We start from the raw sequence: 22,610 nt of genomic DNA on the forward strand, positions 1-22,610 counted from the left end.
TCACACTCTATCTCAAAATAAAAAATACATATATTTTAGAATAGCATTTCCTGATAATTCACCTTTATAGCAACCATTTGATCACAAGAGAAAAGTGGTCTCTCTGAGGATATAGTTTAGAAAAGAAAAATTTATATTATTCAAATGCTGCTACTGAAGGTAATTTTTTTTTAAAAACATCATTGTGTTTCTAGGCAAATTCTTCTCAAACTTGACTACTCTGTCCAAATCACTAAATACTTTAACTTCCTCATCCAATAAAAAAATAGACAACTGCCTAAGAGAAACATAAAAATCATCTTCAGGAATATGTTACCTGTCAAAGTCAGAGGTCAGACGCTCAAAATTTTTAATTACTCTAAGAACCTGGATATCCTGACTGATGAAGCAAGGTGGCAACAATCCATGAATATTCAATTGTTGTCTCTCTTCCAGGGTAAAAGCCAAGTCCTATGGAGGAAAAAAACAAACAAACAAACAGTAATTTAAAGGGAATAATAACCAAAAACTATAGATGTACACACACTTAAAATCCAACAAATATATGGAATTAAAAATCAGAACATCTGGTATTGCCTAAACAAGGCCATCCAACTGTGTAATCTCTCAATACCTCAGTTTCCTCACCTTTATATATTAGAGTACTATAATATTTTCAGGTCTGTGTCATTCATATTTGAGGTTTGAAATTAGGTAATGGAGAAAATGATGTGAAGATATGCAAATGAAAGACATAAATATTATTACTGTCATTAAATATATAAATGAATAGGAGTTACAAGAGATTTTTAAATTATGAACATTTTAAAATTATGAACCACCTATGACCTGCTGTTCCTCAACCTATAAAATAGATCAGGAAATGCCTTATATATAATTGACACACCCAACACTGCTCCCCCAAACTATCTCTTACTGTTCTTATTACATTTCTAGCTACACAAACTTTCTCACCATTGCCTAAACATACCACACCCTTTTATTCTTTCATGACACCACGGACAAAAATTTTTCTCTGCTTCTCTGTCCTTCAAACCTGACCTTAAATGCTCCCTCCTCTCTAATGCCTCTCTAAAGCCTCTCCAGACTCAGCCAGTATGTCCATTAGAACCCTATTATTTTATACTATGTTATCTGTTTACATGAACACTGACTGTAAAAAACATGAAGCTCAAAAGTAAGTAACAAAATATAACTGAAGGGCTGATACAAAAACCCAGAATGGACTGAAGAGATTTGCTGGAATATAATAAGAGGGGAAGTAGTAGCAGAGAAACCCCAGTAGTCATTAATCTGGAAGAATGGGATGAGCCATTCCCCTGGAGATGACTCCTCCTGGGGCTACCGAAGCCCAAAACACTTCTTTGACTAGACTGACAACTGTTTCTCTGGGTCTGGCAAAAGTGCACCAAAATGATGATGGTTGGGTTCACTCATTATGACCATTACTGATGCTTCTTAAGACAGCTTGGATGGGTAGACATGTGTCCACTGACTTTGTAATGGGTGATTCTACAGCCATCCTCCTCTGCCCCTGAAAGTTTCTTGCAATGGTAGAACAGTGATTCCTAAGTCTTTAGAAGGTTTATTGCTCAGGGGAAAAGACAATTTGGTTCACCCCAGAGGTAGATGACAGACCCTGACTGTTGAGAAATGAACACATTGAACCTCAGAAAGTAGGTGAAGGAGGTCAACAGATGAGCAACTCTTTCTTTCTTCTTATTTTTTATATTAATAGGCCCATTTATTCATGTCACTGATGAAAAAGCCTTATGTTTAATTAAACTTCTAGGTCAGGGAACAGACTGAAGAAAGTCAAATAGATTAGTCCACTGAATGACACATAGTGGAGCACTCTAAGTTGTCTACAAGGGCTAGCTGGGAGTGATGGCTCCAGAACCTCCAGAATGAGAAGCTGTATACAATCTTGACTTCTCAGCAGCAGGTGGTGTCCAGTTTCCAGATATTTTTCTCCACTAGCAGCCACTCTTATGATTGCAAATGCCCCATTGTTACAAGTTCAGTTGGGGGTCCTCTGGAGCTGTTCTGTTCCCCAGGAGCTCGATGGGCCCTTTCCTAATGATAATCCATAGTGTTCAGCTGTGGCTGGCCCAACCACTCTCTCCTGGATGCCAGAGAACAGCAGAGTGCAGCCTGTCAGTCCTTTGCCTAGGAGTTCCAGTAGGCACCAGGAGACACTCGTGGTATTGCTAGAACCTTCTGCATGCCATTTGCTTTTTTATCAGTGGTTTGTGTCTCCAACCACAATGCAAAACCATGAGGTCAGGATTTTGTCTGGGTTTTTTTTTCTTTTCCACTGCTCCATTTTTAGTGCTTAGAAAAGTACCTAGAACTAACACATGAATTAGGAAGGTCCGAGGATATAAAATCAATGAGCAGAAATCTGTTGCACTTCTATATACCAATAACAAAGCAACAGAGAAAGAAATCAAAGAATTGATCCCATTTCCAACAGCACCAAAAACAGTAAGATATCTAGGAATAAACCTAACCAAAGAGTAAAAGATCTGTACTCTGAAAACCATACAAGACTTATGAAAGAAACTGAAGAAGACGCAAAGAAATGGAAAAGCATTCGATGCTCATGGATTGGCAGAACAAATATTGTTAAAATGTCCATACTACCAAAGGAATCTACACATTTAATGCAATCCCTATCAAAATACTACCAGCAGGGTGCCTCAGTGACTCAGTTGGTTGAGCGTCTGACTTCGGCTCAGGTCACGATCTCATGGTTCGTGGGTTTGAGCCCCACATAGGGCTCTGTGCTGACAGCTCATAGCCTGGAGCCTGCTTCAGATTCTGTGTCTCCCTCTGTCTCTGCCCCTTTCCTGCTTGTGCTCTGTTTCTCTCTCTCAAAATTAAACAAAAAAATAAAAATAAAAATAAATACCATTAGCATTTTTCACAGAGCTAGAACATGCAAGCCTAAAATTTGTATAGAACCACAAAAGACCCCAAATAGCCAAAGCAATCCTGAAAAAGGAAAGTGAAACTGGAGGCATCACAATTCCAGCTTTCAAGATATATTACAAAGTTGTAGTCATCAAAACAGTATGGAACTGAGACAAAAACAGACACATACATCAATGAAATGAAACAGAAAACTCAGAAATGGACCCACAAATATATGGTCAACTAATCTTTGACAAAGCAGGAAAGAATATCCAATGGAAAAAAGTCTCTTCAACAAATGATGTTGAGAAAACTGGACGGTGACATGCCAAAGAATGAAACTAGACCACTGCTTACACCATACACAAAAATACACTCAAAATGGATGAAAGACTTAAGTGTGAAATAGAAAACCATCAAAATCCTAGAGGAGAACACAGGTAGCAAACTCTTTGACCTCAACCAGAGAAAATCTTACTAGACAAGGGAAGAGAAACAAAAGCAAACATGAACTCAATTGGGACTTCATCAAGATAGAAAGCTTCTGCACAGCAAAGGAAACAATCAACAAAACTAAAAGGCAGCCTACAGAATGGGAGAAGATATTTGCAAATGATATCTGATAAAGGGTTAGTGTAAAGAACATATCAAACTTGGGGCGCCTGGGTGGCGCAGTCGGTTAAGCGTCCGGCTTCAACCAGGTCACAATCTCACGGTCCGTGAGTTCGAGCCCCGCGTCGGGCTCTGGGCTGATGGCTCAGAGCCTGGAGCCTGTTTCCGATTCTGTGTCTCCCTCTCTCTCTGCCCCTCGCCCGTTCATGCTCTGTCTCTCTCTGTCCCAAAAATAAATAAACGTTGAAAAAAAAAATTAAAAAAAAAAAAAAGAACATATCAAACTCAACACCCCAAAATCAAACAGCCCTGTTAAGAAATGGGCATAAAACATGGATACATTTCCAAAGAAGACATCCAGATGGCTAAAAGACACATGAAAAGATGCTCAACATCACTCATTATCAGGGAAATACAAATCAAAACCACAACGGGATAACCACCTCACATCTGTCCAAATGGCTAAAATTAACAACACAAGAAACAGAGGTGTTGGCGAGGATGTGGAGAAAGGGGAACCCTCTTACACTGTTGGTGGTAATGCAAATTGGTGCCACCACTCAGTATGGAGGTTCCTCAAGAAATTAAAAATAGAAAAAAATACAGATACAAAGAGTTACATGCACCCCAATGTTTACAGCAGTATTATCAACAATAGTTGAACTATGGCAAATCCAACTGTCCACCCACTGATGAATGGATAAAGAAGATGTGGTATGTATATATGTACACACACACACACGCACAGACAATGGAATATTACTCAGCCACCAAAAAGAATGAAATCTTGCCGTTTGCAACAACACGGATGGAGACAGAATGTATGCTAAGCGAAATAAATCAATTAGAGAAAGACAAATGTCATGATTTCACTCATATGTGGAATTTAAGAAACAAAACAGATGAACACATGGAAAGGCAGGGTGGGAGGCAGGGAGAGAAAAGAGGGAAAGAAACCAAAAGAGACTCTTAACGATAGGGAACAAAGTGAGGGCTGCTGGAGGGGAGTTGGGTGGGAGATGGGTTAGATGGGTGATAGGTATTAAGGGAGGGCACTTGTGGTGATGAGCAGTGGGTATTGTATATGAGTGAGAAATCAATGAATTCTACTCCTGAAACCAATATTGCACTGTATATGAACTCAAGTTAATTGAATTTAATTAAAATAAATTAAATTAATTAAAATTTAAACAAAATAAATAAATAAATGTTAAAAGTACCTGACATAACTGGGATTCAGTAACTTGCTACATAAACAAAATGGAAAGCTTTAAATATTTAACTTCTGAGAAATATTAAAATTTTAAAAAATAGTACAACTGCTGCTGAGGAAACTGATTAGCATACTAATTCTGGTAAAATTAAGTTTAAAATTAAAAGCAATCAGTAAGGGATATTGTTTTAAAAAAAAGTAATTGTAAAATGGAAAGCATACTTCACCTGTTAAAGAAATATCTGGGAAGACTGATCCTTTAAAACATAATGTCATGAGGGGTGCCTGGGTGGCTCAGTCGGTTAAGCATCCGACTTCGGCTCAGGTCATGATCTCACGGTCCGTGAGTTCGAGCCCCGCGTCGGACTCTGTGCTGACAGCTCAGAGCCTGGAGCCTGTTTCAGATTCTGTGTCTCCCTCTCTCTCTGACCCTCCCCCGTTCATGCTCTGTCTCTCCCTGTCTCAAAAATAAATAAACGTTAAAAAAAATTTAATAAAAAAAAAAAACATAATGTCATGAATAACTCTTCAGAATAAAACAGAATTATGTAGGGACGCCTGGGTGGCTCAGTCTGTTAAGTGTCAGACTTTGGCTCAGGTCATGATCTCACGGTTCGTGAGTTTGAGCCCCACATCAGGCTCTGTGCTGACAGCTCAGAGCCTGGAGCCTGCTTTGGATTCTGTGTCTCCCTCTCTCTCAGCCCCTTCCCTGCTCATACTTTCTCTCTCTCTCTTTCTCTCTCTCTCTCTCAAAAATGAGTAAACATTAAAAAAAAATTTTCTAAACAGAATTATGTACAGTAATGTAATTGAAAAAGAAAGAAAAATTCAATAAATTTTTCTCTTGCTCAAAATGAAAAATTTGTAAGTTAAAAATGGGAAAAAAGCTAGAGTAAAACTGCGCCTCAAAAATACATGAACATATGTAAAGAATCAGTAAATTTCTGAATATTACACCTTGAAAATATGCCTCCGAACCAAGAATAAAAATTATCAATATTATGAGAATAAGACTTATTATCAGAAGCACTAACATATTCTCCTGTGTTCACTTAATAATGGCACTTAGTCATTTATTGGTATATTAGCCAGTCTTTTTACATAAATTTTCCAATGTCGGTCTGACCTAACAGGTCTCCCATATTGCATGCCATGTGAATGGCAATGCCATCTGGCTATCTTCTGATATTCTTTCATGTTTAGTAACTACAACCCCCCATATGCTGTTAACCAAATATTCTATGGCATAATAGTGTCAATTTGATTCTGAAAAAACAACAACCAAAAACAAAACAAAGCAAAAAAACTACGGCTTAAAAATTTGGGAACTGGTCCAGGTTAAAGTCCTATGATTAGGTTCATATTCTATTACTGATCTTTATGAATTAAAAAAAAAAAAGTTAACACATAAGCAAACTTAAATCTTAAAATCACTGAAAATTCAAAAATATATATGGCATGATTTTGTTTAAACCACAGTTTTTAAGAATGACACATCAAGGTGATTCCTACCAACCTGCGGCTTTCCAGAAAGTATGCAGCAAATGGTAAGTGGAATTCTGAACCATTTAATAATCCTGGCTCTAAGTTTCATTTTTTCGTACTAACAGAGACATATTCATATATATTTTGTAGAGATTACAAACAGCTTAACACATTCTCCTTATTAAACGCTAGCTTAATACAGTGAAACACTATCTTAATGCATTCTCCTTATTAAAAGCTGATGTAACAAGTATCTGTTTCAAAGAATTTTTACCTTAGGGTTATGCTGTGGGGCCTATCCAACAAAGGACAGTGTATCCCACGTATACATGCAGCTTCTAACTTCCATTTGCTTTCTACTGAGTCTTTCATGTAGTTAAAAAGTTTAGACGTCTATACATATATTAGGTTTCCAGACCACCTATAATTCTAATTCCCTAATAGCGTTCTCATACACCCAAGGTTCAACCCTGGTTTTCTCATTTTCTGTCCTTCTTTTACTTTCACCACTCCTTAAAAAACCTTTTGGACTAGATCCCTAGACAGCAGAATGGTATGCTGTTTCACTGCTGAGGATAGCACACAGGACAACTATTCTTCTGGACTCTACTAATTGATCTATGTATATCTTCTTGAGAAAACTGAGACCATCAAGCAGAAATGAAAACAAAATTCCTGGCATAACAAGAGACTTCTATTAAAAACTGTGCTTGCATGGTAACTGAGAAAGAAACTTTTTCCTAAGTAATTTATCAGAAACAATTACCATAAAAACAGAAAAGATACATTCTGAATTCTGCACTAACCATCTTTAATGTTTGAGCTTCAGTAATTTGCCTTGTTTTTTTCCCTGAATAAGGACTCAAAGTAATCAAGCAAAATGGCAAAAAGGAAAACACTGTCTAAATCACAAATATCTTTAAGTAATCTATTTATGTATAATTCATTATAAAATGTATTCATTGTAAGGTTTGTTTTTATTATTTATTATTCTGAAATAAAGAGATCAAAATGAGCTGTACCTTTATATGTCAATATTTCAACGATGTATTAACATAGTTTATATGCATATTTTATAACTACAGAAAGAGAAGTGATACTAATTTGTCCTGGACACATTCTACTGAATGGTTTCTTCCCCCAGACCTTCCATAGTGCCAAATACTGCTCTTTGATATTGATCTATTTAATTCTAATTGAAAACATAGATAATGACTTCTAGAATTTTTTTGGTGGTACACAACCTTATTTCTTCAAAACCCACCAGCCAGATAGAATACACATTTCCAAGGCAAGTTTTTAAATGATTATTTTGAATCTGTGCAACTAAATTCTCTCATGATCATCTGCTTTAAGAGGCATAAAATCAATTAGCTACAACCAATAATATATTAACAACAGCTTCTTTAAAAAAAAACATTTGGTTTCATTACCCTAAAATTTACAGCAAAATACCATAACCATAACACCTAAAATTCGTTTCATCTACGTATTTTAGGATATAAGCAAGTAGAACTATTTTGTAGTTTAAGTGATACATTTGCTTAATTAATAAAAAGAAAGAACACCTCTACCTAAGAGAGCCAGTGGATTTTCATTTACTTTTTTATGAATATAATTTATTGTCAAATTGGCTAACATATAGTGTGTGAAGTGTGCTCTTGTTTTTGGGGGTAGATTCCCGTGGTTCACTGCTTACATAACAACACCCAGCGCTCATCCCAACAATTGCCCTTTTCAATGCCCATCACCCATTTTTCCCCTCTCCCCCACCCCCCAACCCACCATCAGTTTGTTCTCTGTATTTAAGAGTCTTTTGTGGTTTGCCTCCCTCCCTCTCTGTTAGAAACTATTTTTTTCCCCTTTCCTTTCCCCATGGTCTTCTGTTAAATTTCTCAAGTTCCACACATGAGTGAAAACATTTGAGATCTGTCCTTCTCTGATGGACTTATTTCACTCAGCATAATACCTTCTAGTTCCATCCACATTGCTGCAAATGGCACGATTTCATTCTTTCTCATTGCCAAGTAGTATTCCATTGAATATATAAACCACATCTTCTTTATCCATTCCTCTTTCCATAAATTGGCTATTATTGGAAGTGCTGCTATAAACATTGGGGTACAAGTGCCCCTATGCATCAGCACTCCTGTATCCCTTGGGTAAATTTCTAGTAGTGCTATTACTGGGTCATAGGGAAGTTCTGTTTTTAACTTTTTGAGGAACCTCCACACTGTTTTCCAGAGCGGCCGCACCAGTTTGCATTCCCACCAACAGTGTAAGAGGGTTCCCGTTTCTCCACATCTTCGCCAGCATCTGTACTTTCCTGATTTGTTCCTTTTAGCCACTCTGACTGGTGTGAGGTAGTATCAGTGTGGCTTTGATTTGTGCCAATGGATTTTTAAAATATTGGATGAGAGGTTTAACTAAATAGTTTAAGTATTTCTCACTTAAAACCCAGTTCCTACAGATTCCTTGTAAGGCCGAGAAATTAATAACCATCCGTAGCAATACTATATTTTCCAAACATAGCTCTTACAATCATTAGTAAGATTTAAAAACTTGGGGCACCTGGGTGGCTCAGTCTGTTAAGTGTCAGACTCTTGATTTCGGCACAGGTCATGATCTCACAGTTGATGTCATCAAGCCCCACACAGGGCTCTGCACTGACAGCACACAGCCTGCTTGGGATTCTTTCTCTCTCCCTCTCTCTGCCCCTTCCCCACACATGCACACACACACACACACACACATTCTCATTCTCTCTCTCTCTCTCTCAAAATAAATAAGTAAACATTAAAAAAAAAAAAGATTTTAAAATTCTTTCAGCAAGATGGAGTGCTGTTGTCCCCAAGGAAGGTTTAAGGTAAATTTCACAAAGTCACCAAACCAGTAAAAGTACCTGGTAAGTAACCAGACTGGTAATTCTTAGTAAATTACTGAAACTACAAATGAACACAAATGATTTCAGAAAAAAAAAGAAAAAAAAGCCAGATCTCAGATCTTTGATTGAACTGTGTATGAATAATCCAAACCAAATGGGTAATACCTATTACCAGTAGAGTCCCTAGTAATCACATGCACATTTACACTATTCTAAAAAGTGTAATATATGTGACCTAGACAAAATCCTCCAGGTATGCCTATGATAGTATGTGTAGGGATTATTCATATAGTGAACCGAAACATCAGGATTGCAAGGTAATCATCTATTGTGCCTTTGTTTGGTTTATCTTTTTTTAAATGTTTATTAATTTATTTGAAAGAGAGTGTATGTGTAAGGGAGGGGCGGAGAGAGAGAGAGAGAGAGAGAGAGAGAGAAAATCCCAAGCAGACTCCATGCTGTCAGCACAGAACTCGATATGGGGCTCAATCTCATGAACCATGAGATCATGACCTGAGCCACCCAGGCACCCCTTTGTTTGATTTCTTTTTTTTTTTTTAATTTTTTTTTAACGTTTTTATTTATTTTTGAGACAGAGAGAGACAGAGCATGAACGGGGGGTGGGGGCAGAGAGAGAGGGAGACACAGAATCAGAAGCAGGCTCCAGGCTCTGAGCCATCAGCCCAGAGCCCGACGCAGGGCTCAAACTCACGGACTGTGAGATCATGACCTGAGCCGAAGTCGGACGCTTAACCGACTGAGCCACCCAGGCGTCCCATGATTTCTCAATTCCTTGAGCTAATCAAAGGTTCTACAGAGTATAAAAATTAGATGGCAATTCAACACATTACCAATTAAATTACACATGAATTTGTAAATGTCCCTTGCCTATCCTGAATGATGACGATCTTCAAGAAGGCTTTTCCTCCTCCTCTCTGGATTATGAGATGTCCTCCAATGTACTCCCATAACATCATGTACTTCTATCATGGAACTTTGCACTCCATTATTTCTGCTGAAGCACTGTTTTACCCTGCCCAAGGTCTAGGTGCTTCTGGTGAACAGGAACTGTGATATTCATATTTGAATAGTACCTAATAAAATGTCAAGATGGATCAGGGTCTCAATAAGCTTTACAACAGGGTTGTACCCTGACAAACCCATCATAAATTGAAAATACCATTAAGTCAAAAATGCGTTTAATACATCTAACCTACCAAACATTATAACTTAGCTTAACCTACCTTAAATGTGCTTATAGAACACTTACATTGGCCTACAGTTGAGCAACATTACCTAACACAAAGCCTATTATATATAAAAATTTCCAAAGGGGACTTTGGTACAAAATATTTTAAGAACTATTGCAGACAGCAAAGGAAACAAAAAAACAAAAGGCAACCTATGGAATGGGAGAAGATATTTCCAAATAACATAACTGATAAAGGGTTAGTATCCAAAATATATACAGGAGTTATAAAACTCAAACTCAACATTCAACTTAAAAAACTCAATCCAATTAAAAAATGGGCAGAAGATATGAATAGACATTTTTCCAAAGACATACAGATGGCCAATAGACACATGAAAAGATGCTCACCATCACTTATGATCAGGGAAATGCAAATCAAAACTACAACGAGATCTCACCTGACACCTGTCAGAATGGCTTAAATCGACAACACAAGAAATAACAGGTGTTGTGAAAATGCGGAGAAAAAGGGACCCTCGTGCACTATTGCTGGGAATGTAAACTGGTACAGACACTGGTACTGTGAAAAACAGGTAAGAAGCTTCTTCACAAAGTTAAAAATAAAACTACCCAACAATCCAGCAATTGCACTTCTAGATATTTACCCAAAGAATTCAAAAATATTAATTCAAAGGGATATATGTACCCCAATGTTTATAGCAGCATTATCTACAATAGCCAAATTATGGAAACAGCCCAAGTGTTCATCGACTGATAAATGGATAAAGAAGATGTGGGGTGTATGTGTGTGTGTGTGTGTCTAAAATGGAATATTACTCAGCCATATAAAAGAATGAAATCTTGCCATTTGCAACAACATGGATAGAGCTAGAGAGTAAAATGCTAAGCCAAATATGTCAGCCAGAGAAAGAAAAATACTGTATGATTTCATTCATGTGTGTAATTTAAGGAACAAAACAAAAAAGCAAAGAGAGAGAGAGAGAGAGAGAGAAAGAGGCAAACCAAAAAACAGACTCTTAACTATAGAGAACAAACACATGGTTACCAGAGGGGAGGTAGGTGGGGGATGCGTGAAGTAGGTGATGGGGATCAAGGAGGGCACTTGCTGTGATGAACACTGTTATATAAAAGTGTTGAATCACTATATTGTACACCTGAAAGTAATATTACACTGTATGTCTGCTAACTGGAATTTTTAAAAAACCTAAAAAAAAGATAGGAACTGTTGCAGAGAACTATGCTTCAGTGTCTAAGCGATGTATCTCACATATCAACATGATATTCCCAGAAACACCACAAGATGGCTTTCTTACTTCAGATCCACAGTTGAGATTTTCAAAAATGTTTGGTCTCCTCTTAGTTACTTTATGGAAGCTTGTGAAGTTCACAGAATTGCTCAAGGGTCTCCAGAGAAACAGAATGAAAGGGTGTGTGTATAAACATCACATATATGAAGAAATTTATTATAACGAATTGGTTCATGCAATTATGAAGGCTGACAAGTCCCCAGATCTGAAGTTGGCAAGTTGGAGACCCAGGAGAGCCAATGGTGTAGTTCTAGCCCAAGCCCAAAGGACTGAGAAATCAGGAGAGCTGACAGTATAGTTACAGTCCAAAGGCCAGCAGGCTTAAGATCCAGGAAGAGCCAGTGTTTTAGTTCAAATCCAAAGGTAGGGGAAAAAAATCAATGTCCTAGCTTGAAGGTATTCAAGCAAGAGGGGTTCCCTCTTTGTCACAAGAGAGTCAGGTCAGACTTTTTGTACTATTCCGACTCGCAGCTGACTGGATGAGGCCCAACCACATTAGGTAGGGAAGTCTGCTTTACTCAGTCTACCAATTCAAGTGTTAATCTCATCCAGAAACACCCTCACACACACACCCAGAATAATATTTGACCAAATGTCGGGACATCCAGGGGCCTAGCTAAAATGACACATAAAAGTAATCGTCACACTCACCAAAGATTTTTCACCAAATATTTGTTGAGTGAATGCTTATAATGCTTGCAGGCACAGAGCCAATGAAACAGTGTTATGTCAAATATGGTCCAGAGTCTCATGAAGCTAACAATCTAGAGAGCTTAACAGGATATTACATAAAGAGCTACACAAATAATTATAAAATAACACTGTGGTAAGTACGGGGAAAGAAAAGGGAAAATTTACTATCTAACTTAACTCAGGGGCTTGAAAGGGAAGAGCTCACTAAGCAGTGATACTAAAATGAGAACTGGAAGTACCTGGGTGGCTCAGTAGGTTAAGCATCTGACTCTTGGTTTCAGCTCAGGTCATGATCTCGTAACTCGTGAGATCTGACAGTGCAGATCCTGCTTGGGATTCTTCCTCTCTCTCTGCCTCTCCCCCATCTGTACTTTGTCTCTCAAAATAAATAAAAACATTAAAAATAAAATAAAATAAAGTAAAATAAAATGAGATCTGAAGGAGAAACGGAAGAGTAGAAGCTGACCAGGTGAAAGACTCAGGGTGACTGTGCAGGAAACAGCAGGGGCACAAACCCCAGCGCAGAACAGCTTGGCTTCTTGGAGAAAGTACAAGGAAGGAAACGTCAACTAAGGGAAGAATGATGCAAGGTGACCCTGGGGAAGACAGGCAGGAACCAGAGCAGGCAAATCCCGGATAGGCAGGTAAAGTAATGGGAAGACCTGGTTCTTTGCCTGACTAGTGATGCCATTTCATGAAAACACTGCAAGTGTGTCAGCAGCGCTCACCCATGACGTTTGTTATTCACCACATTGAGGGATCTCCATCCCGAGGCTAGCTCACTAAAGAAAGAGAAAACAGGGCTTCAGAAGCAGTTGCTGAGCACCAGGCAAATGACAGAAGGTTCAACCTGGGCTCAAGATTCTCAATCTGTCTTCCTCGTCCCTGCATGATTCACAAAGATACTCTCAACTGCAACACTTGTCTTTGTAACACCACCTCCTAGCTGCCACACCAAGGGCAGATCTGAGCCATGCCCTACAGCAGTAACATTTAACAAGAAAATTAACCTTAAAAATATATAAATCAAGGGTTACTGAGTGACTCAGTCAGTTAAGCGTCAGACTTCAGCTCAGGTCATGATCTCACAGGGTTGGTGAGTTTAAGCCCCGCATTTGGCTCTGTGCTGTCAGTACAGCACCTTAGATACTCTGTCCACCGCTCCCCCCCCCGCCCCTCCCTTGCTCACTGTCAAATAAGTAAATAAATAAATAGAAGTCTTACAATATTTCCAGTGTATAATGGAAACATATTGAGTGCTAGAAACCACAGTTACTGTTTAGAAAGGGGAACAAGCTAGCTGGGGCACAAAAGTGAAAGGGAGACAAACTTTTCACTTCTTCATATTTTTGCTGTTATACAGTGAATCTGTAAGGCTATTAAAAATACTAAGAACTATGGGGCGCCTGGGTGGCGCAGTCGGTTAAGCGTCCGACTTCAGCCAGGTGACGATCTCGCGGTCCGTGGGTTCGAGCCCCGCGTCAGGCTATGGGCTGATGGCTCAGAGCCTGGAGCCTGTTTCTGATTCTGTGTCTCCCTCTCTCTCTGCCCCTCCCCCGTTCATGCTCTGTCTCTCTCTGTCCCAAAAATAAATAAACGTTGAAAAAAAAATTAAAAAAAAAATACTAAGAACTATTAAGAACCGTTTATCTCAATCTCAAGAATATATACCTATATAACCATACTTCTTATTTACATTTCTTAAATCTCTATCCTTATGTTTCTGGCAGCTCTGGGTACAGGCAGACACTGCTGTTTACCGTAACATCTATTCTCCCCTTCTTCCGCAGTAAGAGGTCCCTGTATTGTTTGGGTGGTAATGTATCAGATAAACGACTAAAATTCCAGACTCCCCTATAAAAGAGGCCCTGTGAATGAGTTCTGAACAATGAATGTGAGTGGAAGGGATGTGTGGGATGTAGGGAAGGCTCCTTAAAGGGAGCTAGCGGACTCCACTGGAAGGTGGCCCTTCTTGTGTTTCTCCCATTTCTTCCAGCAACCAGCTTGGGATGTGCAAATGCTATCTAAGACCCATAGTCAGTCAGGACCATGAAGTGTTCTGGAAGATGGAAGTGCAGCAATGTTCCTGATGACCCTGTGACCCACCAAACAGGCCCAGACGGTCTACCTCTGATTTCCTTCATGTGTGAGAGAAAAATAAGCTACATCCTAACCAAATCACTGTTACTTGTTTTTACTGTTGTTGTTCTTGCTGTTATATGTACCAAAACCAAGTCATAAATGATATAGTGGTCATTCCTGTACCCACTAAAGGAAAGAGATTCTCCAACATATACCCAACAGCATATTTAACCCACAATGTAGAATGTAACTTGTGGAGAAGTTATAAGCATATTTGAAAGGCAAAACAGAACTATACATTAGGTCAAGAATTAACCATCATTTACCCATTTGACAAACTTTTACAAAATACTAACTATATTCCAGGTCCTAGGAGCAAGTATGTGAAAAGATAAAGCTATGATATAAACCAGCATAACAACCCTACCCACCTCCTCAGAGGAATTGTGAACCTTGTAATTTCTGTAGTATTTTCTCCATCACAGCATGAAGAGAAACAGAAGGATACAAATACCAACAAGGCCAAGAATTTTTAAAAATCCCTAGACTGTAGAAATTTTACAAATTATGTCATGTTCTTATTTTTACATAAATCATTTTCAACAGAATGACCTTTATTACCAAAATTACTGTAGCAAATATGTACCCAGTGAAATGAGGAAGATATGTGAATATATATTGGAAAACATATTCTCTGATGTTTCCCCCTGAAACTTAAGACCAAGTTAGACTGAGTTTCACACATTCACCTCCTAAAAATAACAATCTGAGGGTTCTGGTTCTGTGCAAGATGGTGTAAGCATACTTTACCTTGTCTCTCCCAATGAATCTAACTATAAACCTTGTGCAGAATGCATCAGGAAGCTATGTGAAGAGTCTGAAAAGTAAATGGCAGCAGAGGAGCAGGGGAAGAAGACCTGAATCCCAGGTACCACCAAACCAACAGTGAGTTTCCTGGAGTTTTGCCCTTCAGTACAGCCTGGCTTTTTTTTCCCCCTCTGTGATCAACTGGCCTTGACTAAAAAGTAACAGAAATGCTAGAAGTGCAACTGAGTGCAGACAAAAAGAATGCCAAGAAAAGCTTTCTTTTTCTGGTCCAAGAATCAGGAAAGGGGGCTGGCTCTTAAAGGTTACAGAAGAGGGAAATCCATTCTTATTTTCCATTCTCTCCAGCCCCAGCCCCCTGTGAATCCCACAGTGGGGGGCAGGAGCATGACCACTGCAGATGTCTAAAACTGTAAGATAGGAAAATCATTCTTTTTAGCCAGAGAAGCAATGGTCCCAAGATCATGGATTAAATGTCTGTTGCATTTTTCTTTGTCTTCCAGTCACTTGGCCCTAAATGCAAATGCAGGTAGAAGAAGTATACTACAGAGCAAGGAAACTAAAGGTCCAGTTTTCCGGCTAGTGGGCTGGAAAGGGGGCCTCAAGGAGACAAAAAGTATCAGTGAGATCATAGAAAGGAGGGAACTCAAGAGAACAATCCCATAAAGTTGTATATGAACTCCTGGGCTCACCTCTGAGCTATGCATGTAGAGACCTGATCTTAAACAGTCTCACAAAAGATATGAGAACTAAACTATGGTATAAACCGCTGTATGGATCCTACACTGAACTTTGGGCAGTACACACGATGAACAGAACCAAATAGCACTACAAAGTGGCTATGAAAATGGAATATTGGAACCACGATCCATAAAACAAGGGTCCAACTTATGAACTCACCTAACCAGTTTGACTGACTGCAAAAACTAAAAAGAACTGTATTCCCTTTGGGATTTAACCAAAACCTACAATGCAAATGTCCAGGATACATGCAAAATTACTCTGCATATGAAGAAACAGGCAAATGTTAATTTTCAAAGGAAAAAGAAAAATCAATGACAACACAGAGAATGGAGTTATCAAAGATTTAAAAACAGTTATTGTAACCAAACCCCAAAGCATAAGGGCAAAATCTTTTGAAATGAATGGAAAAAAAACAGTCTTGGTGAACAAATTAAAACTAAACAGAATGGAGATACAAGAGAAAAGGGTCAGTAAACTTGAAGATGGATCAACCAATCTGAAAAACAAAGAAAAAAAAACTGGAAAAGAAAAAGTCAGAGCCTCAGGGACCTGTGGGACAATATCAAAAAACCTAACATTTTTATCAACAGAATGCCAAAAGGAGAGGAGAAAGAAAAAATATTTGCAGAAATAACGGCTAAACATTTATCAATTTTGGCACCAGATATAAAATTACAAATTCAAGAAGCTCAACAAACCCCAAGAAGATAATCGAAAAAAATCTAAATCCAGAAAAATTATTTCAAAATGCTGAAAACTAGAAAAAAGAAAACATCTTTAAAGATGTCAGAGAAAAACCAACCTACTTATTGCATACATATGTAACAATTCGGATGACTACAAGTTTCTCATCAGAAACAAGGGAGGCCAGAGGGAAGAGGAATGGCATTTTTAACATGCTGAAGGTAAAGAAGTGTCAACCCAAAATTCTATAACTGGTGAAAATACCCCTCAGGAAAGAAAGTGAAATAAAGACATTCTCAGATGAAGGAAAATGAAGACAAGCAGTCTCCAGCAAACCTGCTCTAAAAGAAATGCTAAAGGACATTTTTTACATAGAAAGGAAATGATACCTGAAGATAACCTAAATGACAACCATCTGGGTAACTGTAACAGATTATCCTTTCCCTCTTAAATTCTTTGAAATATGTAGGACAGTGAAAATCAAAATAATAAATATTACATTATTACATCAAAAATATTTTTCATAAGAATTCAGTAGCAAAACAAACAATCCAATTAAAATGGGCAAAGGATCTGAATAGACATTTTTACAAAGAAGATACACAGATGGCCAACAGACACATGAAAGGAAACTCAGTATCCGCAATCATCAGGAAAATGCAAATCAAAACCACAAGATATCACTTCACACCTGTTAGAATGGCTATTCTCAAAAAAACAAGAAATACAAGTATTGGTGAGGATATGGGAAAAAAGTTTCCCTTTTTTGTTTTGTTTTTTTTTTATTTTTTTTTCAACGTTTATTTATTTTTGGGACAGAGGGAGACAGAGCATGAACGGGGGAGGGGCAGAGAGAGAGGGAGACACAAAATCGGAAACAGGCTCCAGGCTCTAAGCCATCAGCCCAGAGCCCGACGCGGGGCTCGAACTCCTGGACCGCGAGATCGTCACCTGGCTGAAGTCGGACGCTTAACCGACTGCGCCACCCAGGCACCCCAAGTTTCCCTTTTTTGGAGGTTTTTGATGAACCTTTTCTCCCACACTCTTGGTGGGAATGTAAATAGGTATATCCACTGTGGAAAACAATATGGAGTTTCCTCAAACAATTAAAAATAGAACTACCATATGATCTAGCAATTCTACCTCTGGGTTTTTATCTGAGGAAAAGAAAAAAACAACATGGAAAGGATATATGTACCCCCATGTTCACTACAGCATTATTTGCAATTGCCAAGATATGGAAACAACCTAAAAGTCCATCAACGGATGAATGAATAAAGAAAACGTGGTGTGTGTGTGTGTGTGTGTGTGTGTGTGTGTGTGTGTACATATATATGTATATATATATAAAATATAATTTGGCCATACTAAAAAAAAGAGGGAAATCTCACTATTTGCAACAACATGAATGGATCTTGACAGCATTATGCTAAGTGAAATAAAGTCAGAGAAAAACAAACACTGTATATGATCTTACTTATATGTGGAATCTAAAAAGAAAACAAAAACAAAAACAAAAAATAAGCTCATAGATACAGAAAAAGATTGGTGGTTGCCAGAGGTGGGAAGTAGATGCGTGGAGGAAATGGATGAAGGTGTTAAAAAAGTACAAACATACAGTCATAAAATAAATAAGTCATAGGGATGAATGTACATATAGCATGGTGAGTATAGTTAATAATACTGCATTGCATATTTACAAAGTTGCTAAGAGAATAAATCTTTAAAATTCTCATCACAAGAAGAAATTTTTTTATAACTGTATGGTGGCAGATGTTAGCTAGACTTATCATGGTGATCATTTCACAATATACACAAATATCAACTCATTATATTTTATACCTGAAGCTAATTTAATGTTATGTGTCAATTATATCTCAATTTAAAAAATTTTATGTAATGTATGTATGGAGATGTAAGTGGATATAACAACTATAACATAATCAAAGGAAAGTAATTAGACAAATGATGATAAGGTATGAACATTCCAACTGAACTGATAAAATGGTCATTTCAAGTAGACTGAAAAATTATATATAGTATAATTCTTTTTTTTTTATTTTTTTTAATGTTTATTTATTCTTGAGAGAGACAGAGATAGAATGTGAGTGGGGGAGGGTCAGAGAGAGAGACACACACAGAATCTGAAGCAGGCTCCAGGCTCCGAGCTGTCAGCACAGAGCCTGAAGTGGGGTTCAAACTCACAAACTGTGAGATCATGACCTGAGCTGAAGTTGGACGCTTAACTGATTGAGCCACACAGATGCTCCTATATAGTATAATTCTTACAGAAAGTACCAAAACCAGCCTATAAAAAGATATTGTCAAAAAGTCAAAGATAAAATGGAATAAAATATTCAAACAGGAAAGGGAGAAATAAAGAGATGAAAAACAGAGGGAATAAACACCTAATAATAGTAGACAGAAATCCAAACATATAATTCCATTAAATGTAAATGGTCTAAACACAGAAATTAAGAGATCTATTACCAGAAAATGGCAAGAGCTACAAGCAAAATTAATTAGATCATGACAATCTCTCACCTACATGTTCCTATGAAGATTGGGAAATGTCAGTTTTAACCTCTTTGTATGTCACCATTTCCAGCTCTTCTTTTTGACTTCTATCATTGGATCTTTCAAACCAGTAATGTCTCTGTGTTATTTATTAAGCTTTAATTCTCAAAGGGAAGTTATAATAATACTCTTTTCCATTTTCCCAATTTCTCAAGTGAATTTTCTCATTATCTGGCAAAACAAATTTCTTTAGAAATTTGAGGAATTCATATATGGAAACAGTTTTTTACCTGTGATGTGACCTGCACTGAGAGAAATATGTTAAAGTCTGCTAGTATTAGTGTTTATTCCTCTCTGCGTGTTCTATAGGGTATTTTTTATGAGGGTGACTGCTGTGTTATTTGATGCATAGATATTCCTTACTTTTTTAACTTTATTCAAAATTGTACTTTTCAGAATTATAAAGAGTCTTTTGTCTCACTTAATGCTTTTTGATATAGACTCTACACTGTCTGATGTCAGGTATAACCCTGATTTCCTGCTGGTTGCATTTTCCAACGTCTTTATTTTTAGTCTTTCCATAGCATTTTGTTTTCAATGTATCTCTTATCTATAGCATAGTTTGCTTCTGCTTTGTGGAACAATCCAAAAACAATTCTATTAATAGAGGAGTTATTCTCATTTATATTCACTGACACTGATGAGGGATAGAAGCAGAAAATTTTCACCTTTAGCCCAGAAGGCTGATCTATGGCATCCATAATTTTGATAAGGATTAAATACATGCTGGTTACTACATTCTTAAAAGGTCTCATGACTGCCTGGCTATCTCACCAATAGTTAATATTGAACTGAATGATAGGCACCAGATAAATCTTGTGAAACTAGTTTTACATGCAGAAATTCGAAGAAGACCTTTATGATCTAGTACTTCCTGCACATCCCCTATCCCTTGAGTACTAAGCATATAACCACCGGCTTCATACAGCAATAGCGCAGCTCTTTCTGTCCATGGGTCCTGTCCCCATGCTACTCAAATAAACTTACTAAGCTGCGCCATAAAACATCTCAAGAATTATTTCTTGACCATTGCATTCAACAGCCCTGCAATATAACCAATATATTTCCCTTCAATTCTGTCTTTATTATATTATAATCTCTACATGTAAAAATTAACTATAATTTTGAATAAGTAAAAATTTTAAAGGCTTACAAAAATACTCATTAACCAAGTCACAGTTTCTTCCTGGCTCTGAGCACTCGAGTAAGGACTTATATTTTGGCCAACTAACCAAGACTTGCCACTGTTAGTAACCAAAACATTCTCATCATTTCAAGATTATTGTTTCAAAAGATACCTCAATTTGGACATGTAGACAGAAAAACAAAAGGGGGCTTGACCAGTACTGCCAAGGCAAACTAGAGCCCCATATGTGCAACACTAACACACAGAAAAGAAAGTTACTTTCTAGTAACTTCCCAGGTATGTGAATGCACTACTTAAAGAAGTCATAAAGCAAAATTTTTTTAAACTATGGGTTGTGACTCACATTTCTTAAAAACTGAAATATGATAAGTACTACTAGTGTGCACTAAACACAGCAAAATATTGTATTATGACATTTTGTTTCCATTACAATATGTATTAGTTTGCTAAGGCTGCCATAACAAAGTACCAGACTAAGTAACTAAAACAACAGAAATTTATTTTCTCACAGTTCTGAAGGCTGTTAAGTCCAAGATCAAGATGCTGGTAGGGTTGCTTACATTCTGAGACTTTTCTTATTGACTTCTCTTTTGTATTCACATGGTCTTTCCTTTTCTTATAAGGCTATCAGCCATGTTGAATTAAGGTCCACCCTAAAGACCTGATTTTAACTTAATTACCTCTTTAAAGGTATTAACTCCAAATGCAATTGCATTCTGAGACAGTGGATAAATCAATACATGACTCTTGGTAGGGCACAATTCAGCCCACAACATTATGCTTATACATGTATTATATATGTGTACTGTGTCACAATCAAAAAAGTTTTAAAATATCTTAGAAGACTCTGAATAGATAATTCGAATGTATTAAATATATTCTAAGCTTAAGGGGCCTAGCCCTAATACTGTCATGGAGTCAGGACTCCTTCAGTCTCCAGATTTCCAGGTCTTCATGAAGCAGTTTAGAATTTAACTGCTCCAGGGATCCTGATAATGCAATTATGAATATTCAGATGAACATGTAAATACTTTTGCTGATATTCTTACTCAACATTACCTGATAAAAAAAATAAACTTAGTGCTTTAGATCTAGGGTTTATTAGTATAAAGCTCTAACAGTTATATTTCCATGTGTTTGAGACTATTACTCATTTTTTCTAATGTTTATTTATTTTTGAGAGAGACACAGACAGAATGTGAGTGGGTTAGGGGCAGAGAGAGAGGGAGACACAGAATCCAAAGCAGGCTTCAGGCTCTGAGCTGTGAACACAGAGCCTGACGCGGGGCTTCAACTCACTAGCTATGACATCATGACCTGAGCCAAAATCGGAGGCTTAACCAACTGAGCCACCCAGGTGCCCCAAGACTATTATTCATTATTATATTGACTTCCCAAGCTACCCAGATTAAACTGTAGAAACTTAAAGCCATAATGTCTCTCCCCTCTGTTTAAACTCAAAGGCCTCAAGTATCTAACAGTTTAGTTGATGGCTAACTTAGATATATTTTTAAGGCCTGAGGGAAAATGCTGAGGCTTTACATTCTCTAAATTCACTTAAGACAACAATAATCCTTTGTTTTAAAATGTACTACTTTATATACATAAAGCTAAAAACAGGTAAAAATTAACATATAAGCCATAAGATATTTTAAATATCATTTTAAGAATACAAACATCCACATTTTACATTTAGGTCCCATGTCTAAGAAAATTTCCTAAACATTTAGGTTGGAAACATTTCCAAATTTGTTCCAACTGTAATGTATTTCATGATTTATTCCGGATCTATATACTGTCCAAGTTGGTTGAGTTGGTTCAATAACATAATGAAGTAACAAATCAATCAGTCTTAAGTCTATCACAGTATTTGGTCACGTCAGTTTTGAAAACCATTGGAAATAGTCAAATATTTGTTTTGTCAGAGTAACAGACTATTTCCAAAGCCAGACTCAAGTAAAGGCTGGTTTCACACCACTGGAACTTGTAAATTTCCTGTCTCTGCAATTCACTCCCTCTTCTCCCAATAACTTTAATGACCAAAGCATACCTCTACCTTTCTCTAACAAGCCATGTTCTTTCATACTTCCAAGCCTTCACATGCTTCGAACAGAGTCCTGAGAAGCAAAGAGCTTTCCTTTTTCTTTGTCTTCACAAATATATATTTTAACCTATACCTGGCATTCTGTGAAAGTGTATGAAAGACTGCAAAGGTCATGTGATGTCAG

The 22,610-nt window shown here is 37.4% G+C and overlaps 1 protein-coding gene across 1 annotated transcript in view; it reads right to left on the bottom strand.

Annotated features, from left to right (window-relative positions):
* Positions 1 to 22,610, bottom strand: part of ME1 (malic enzyme 1) — a 199,021-nt gene that overhangs the window by 170,267 nt on the left and 6,144 nt on the right. The window contains exon 2 of the mRNA XM_040474057.1: positions 317 to 450. Within this exon, the coding sequence (XP_040329991.1) occupies positions 317 to 450 (134 nt within the window). The remainder of the gene's footprint in view (positions 1 to 316; positions 451 to 22,610) is intronic.

The sequence above is a fragment of the Herpailurus yagouaroundi genome, unplaced genomic scaffold, assembly GCF_014898765.1.
Source record: "Herpailurus yagouaroundi ecotype Mexico unplaced genomic scaffold, PumYag 139, whole genome shotgun sequence".
NCBI lineage: Eukaryota > Metazoa > Chordata > Mammalia > Carnivora > Felidae > Herpailurus > Herpailurus yagouaroundi.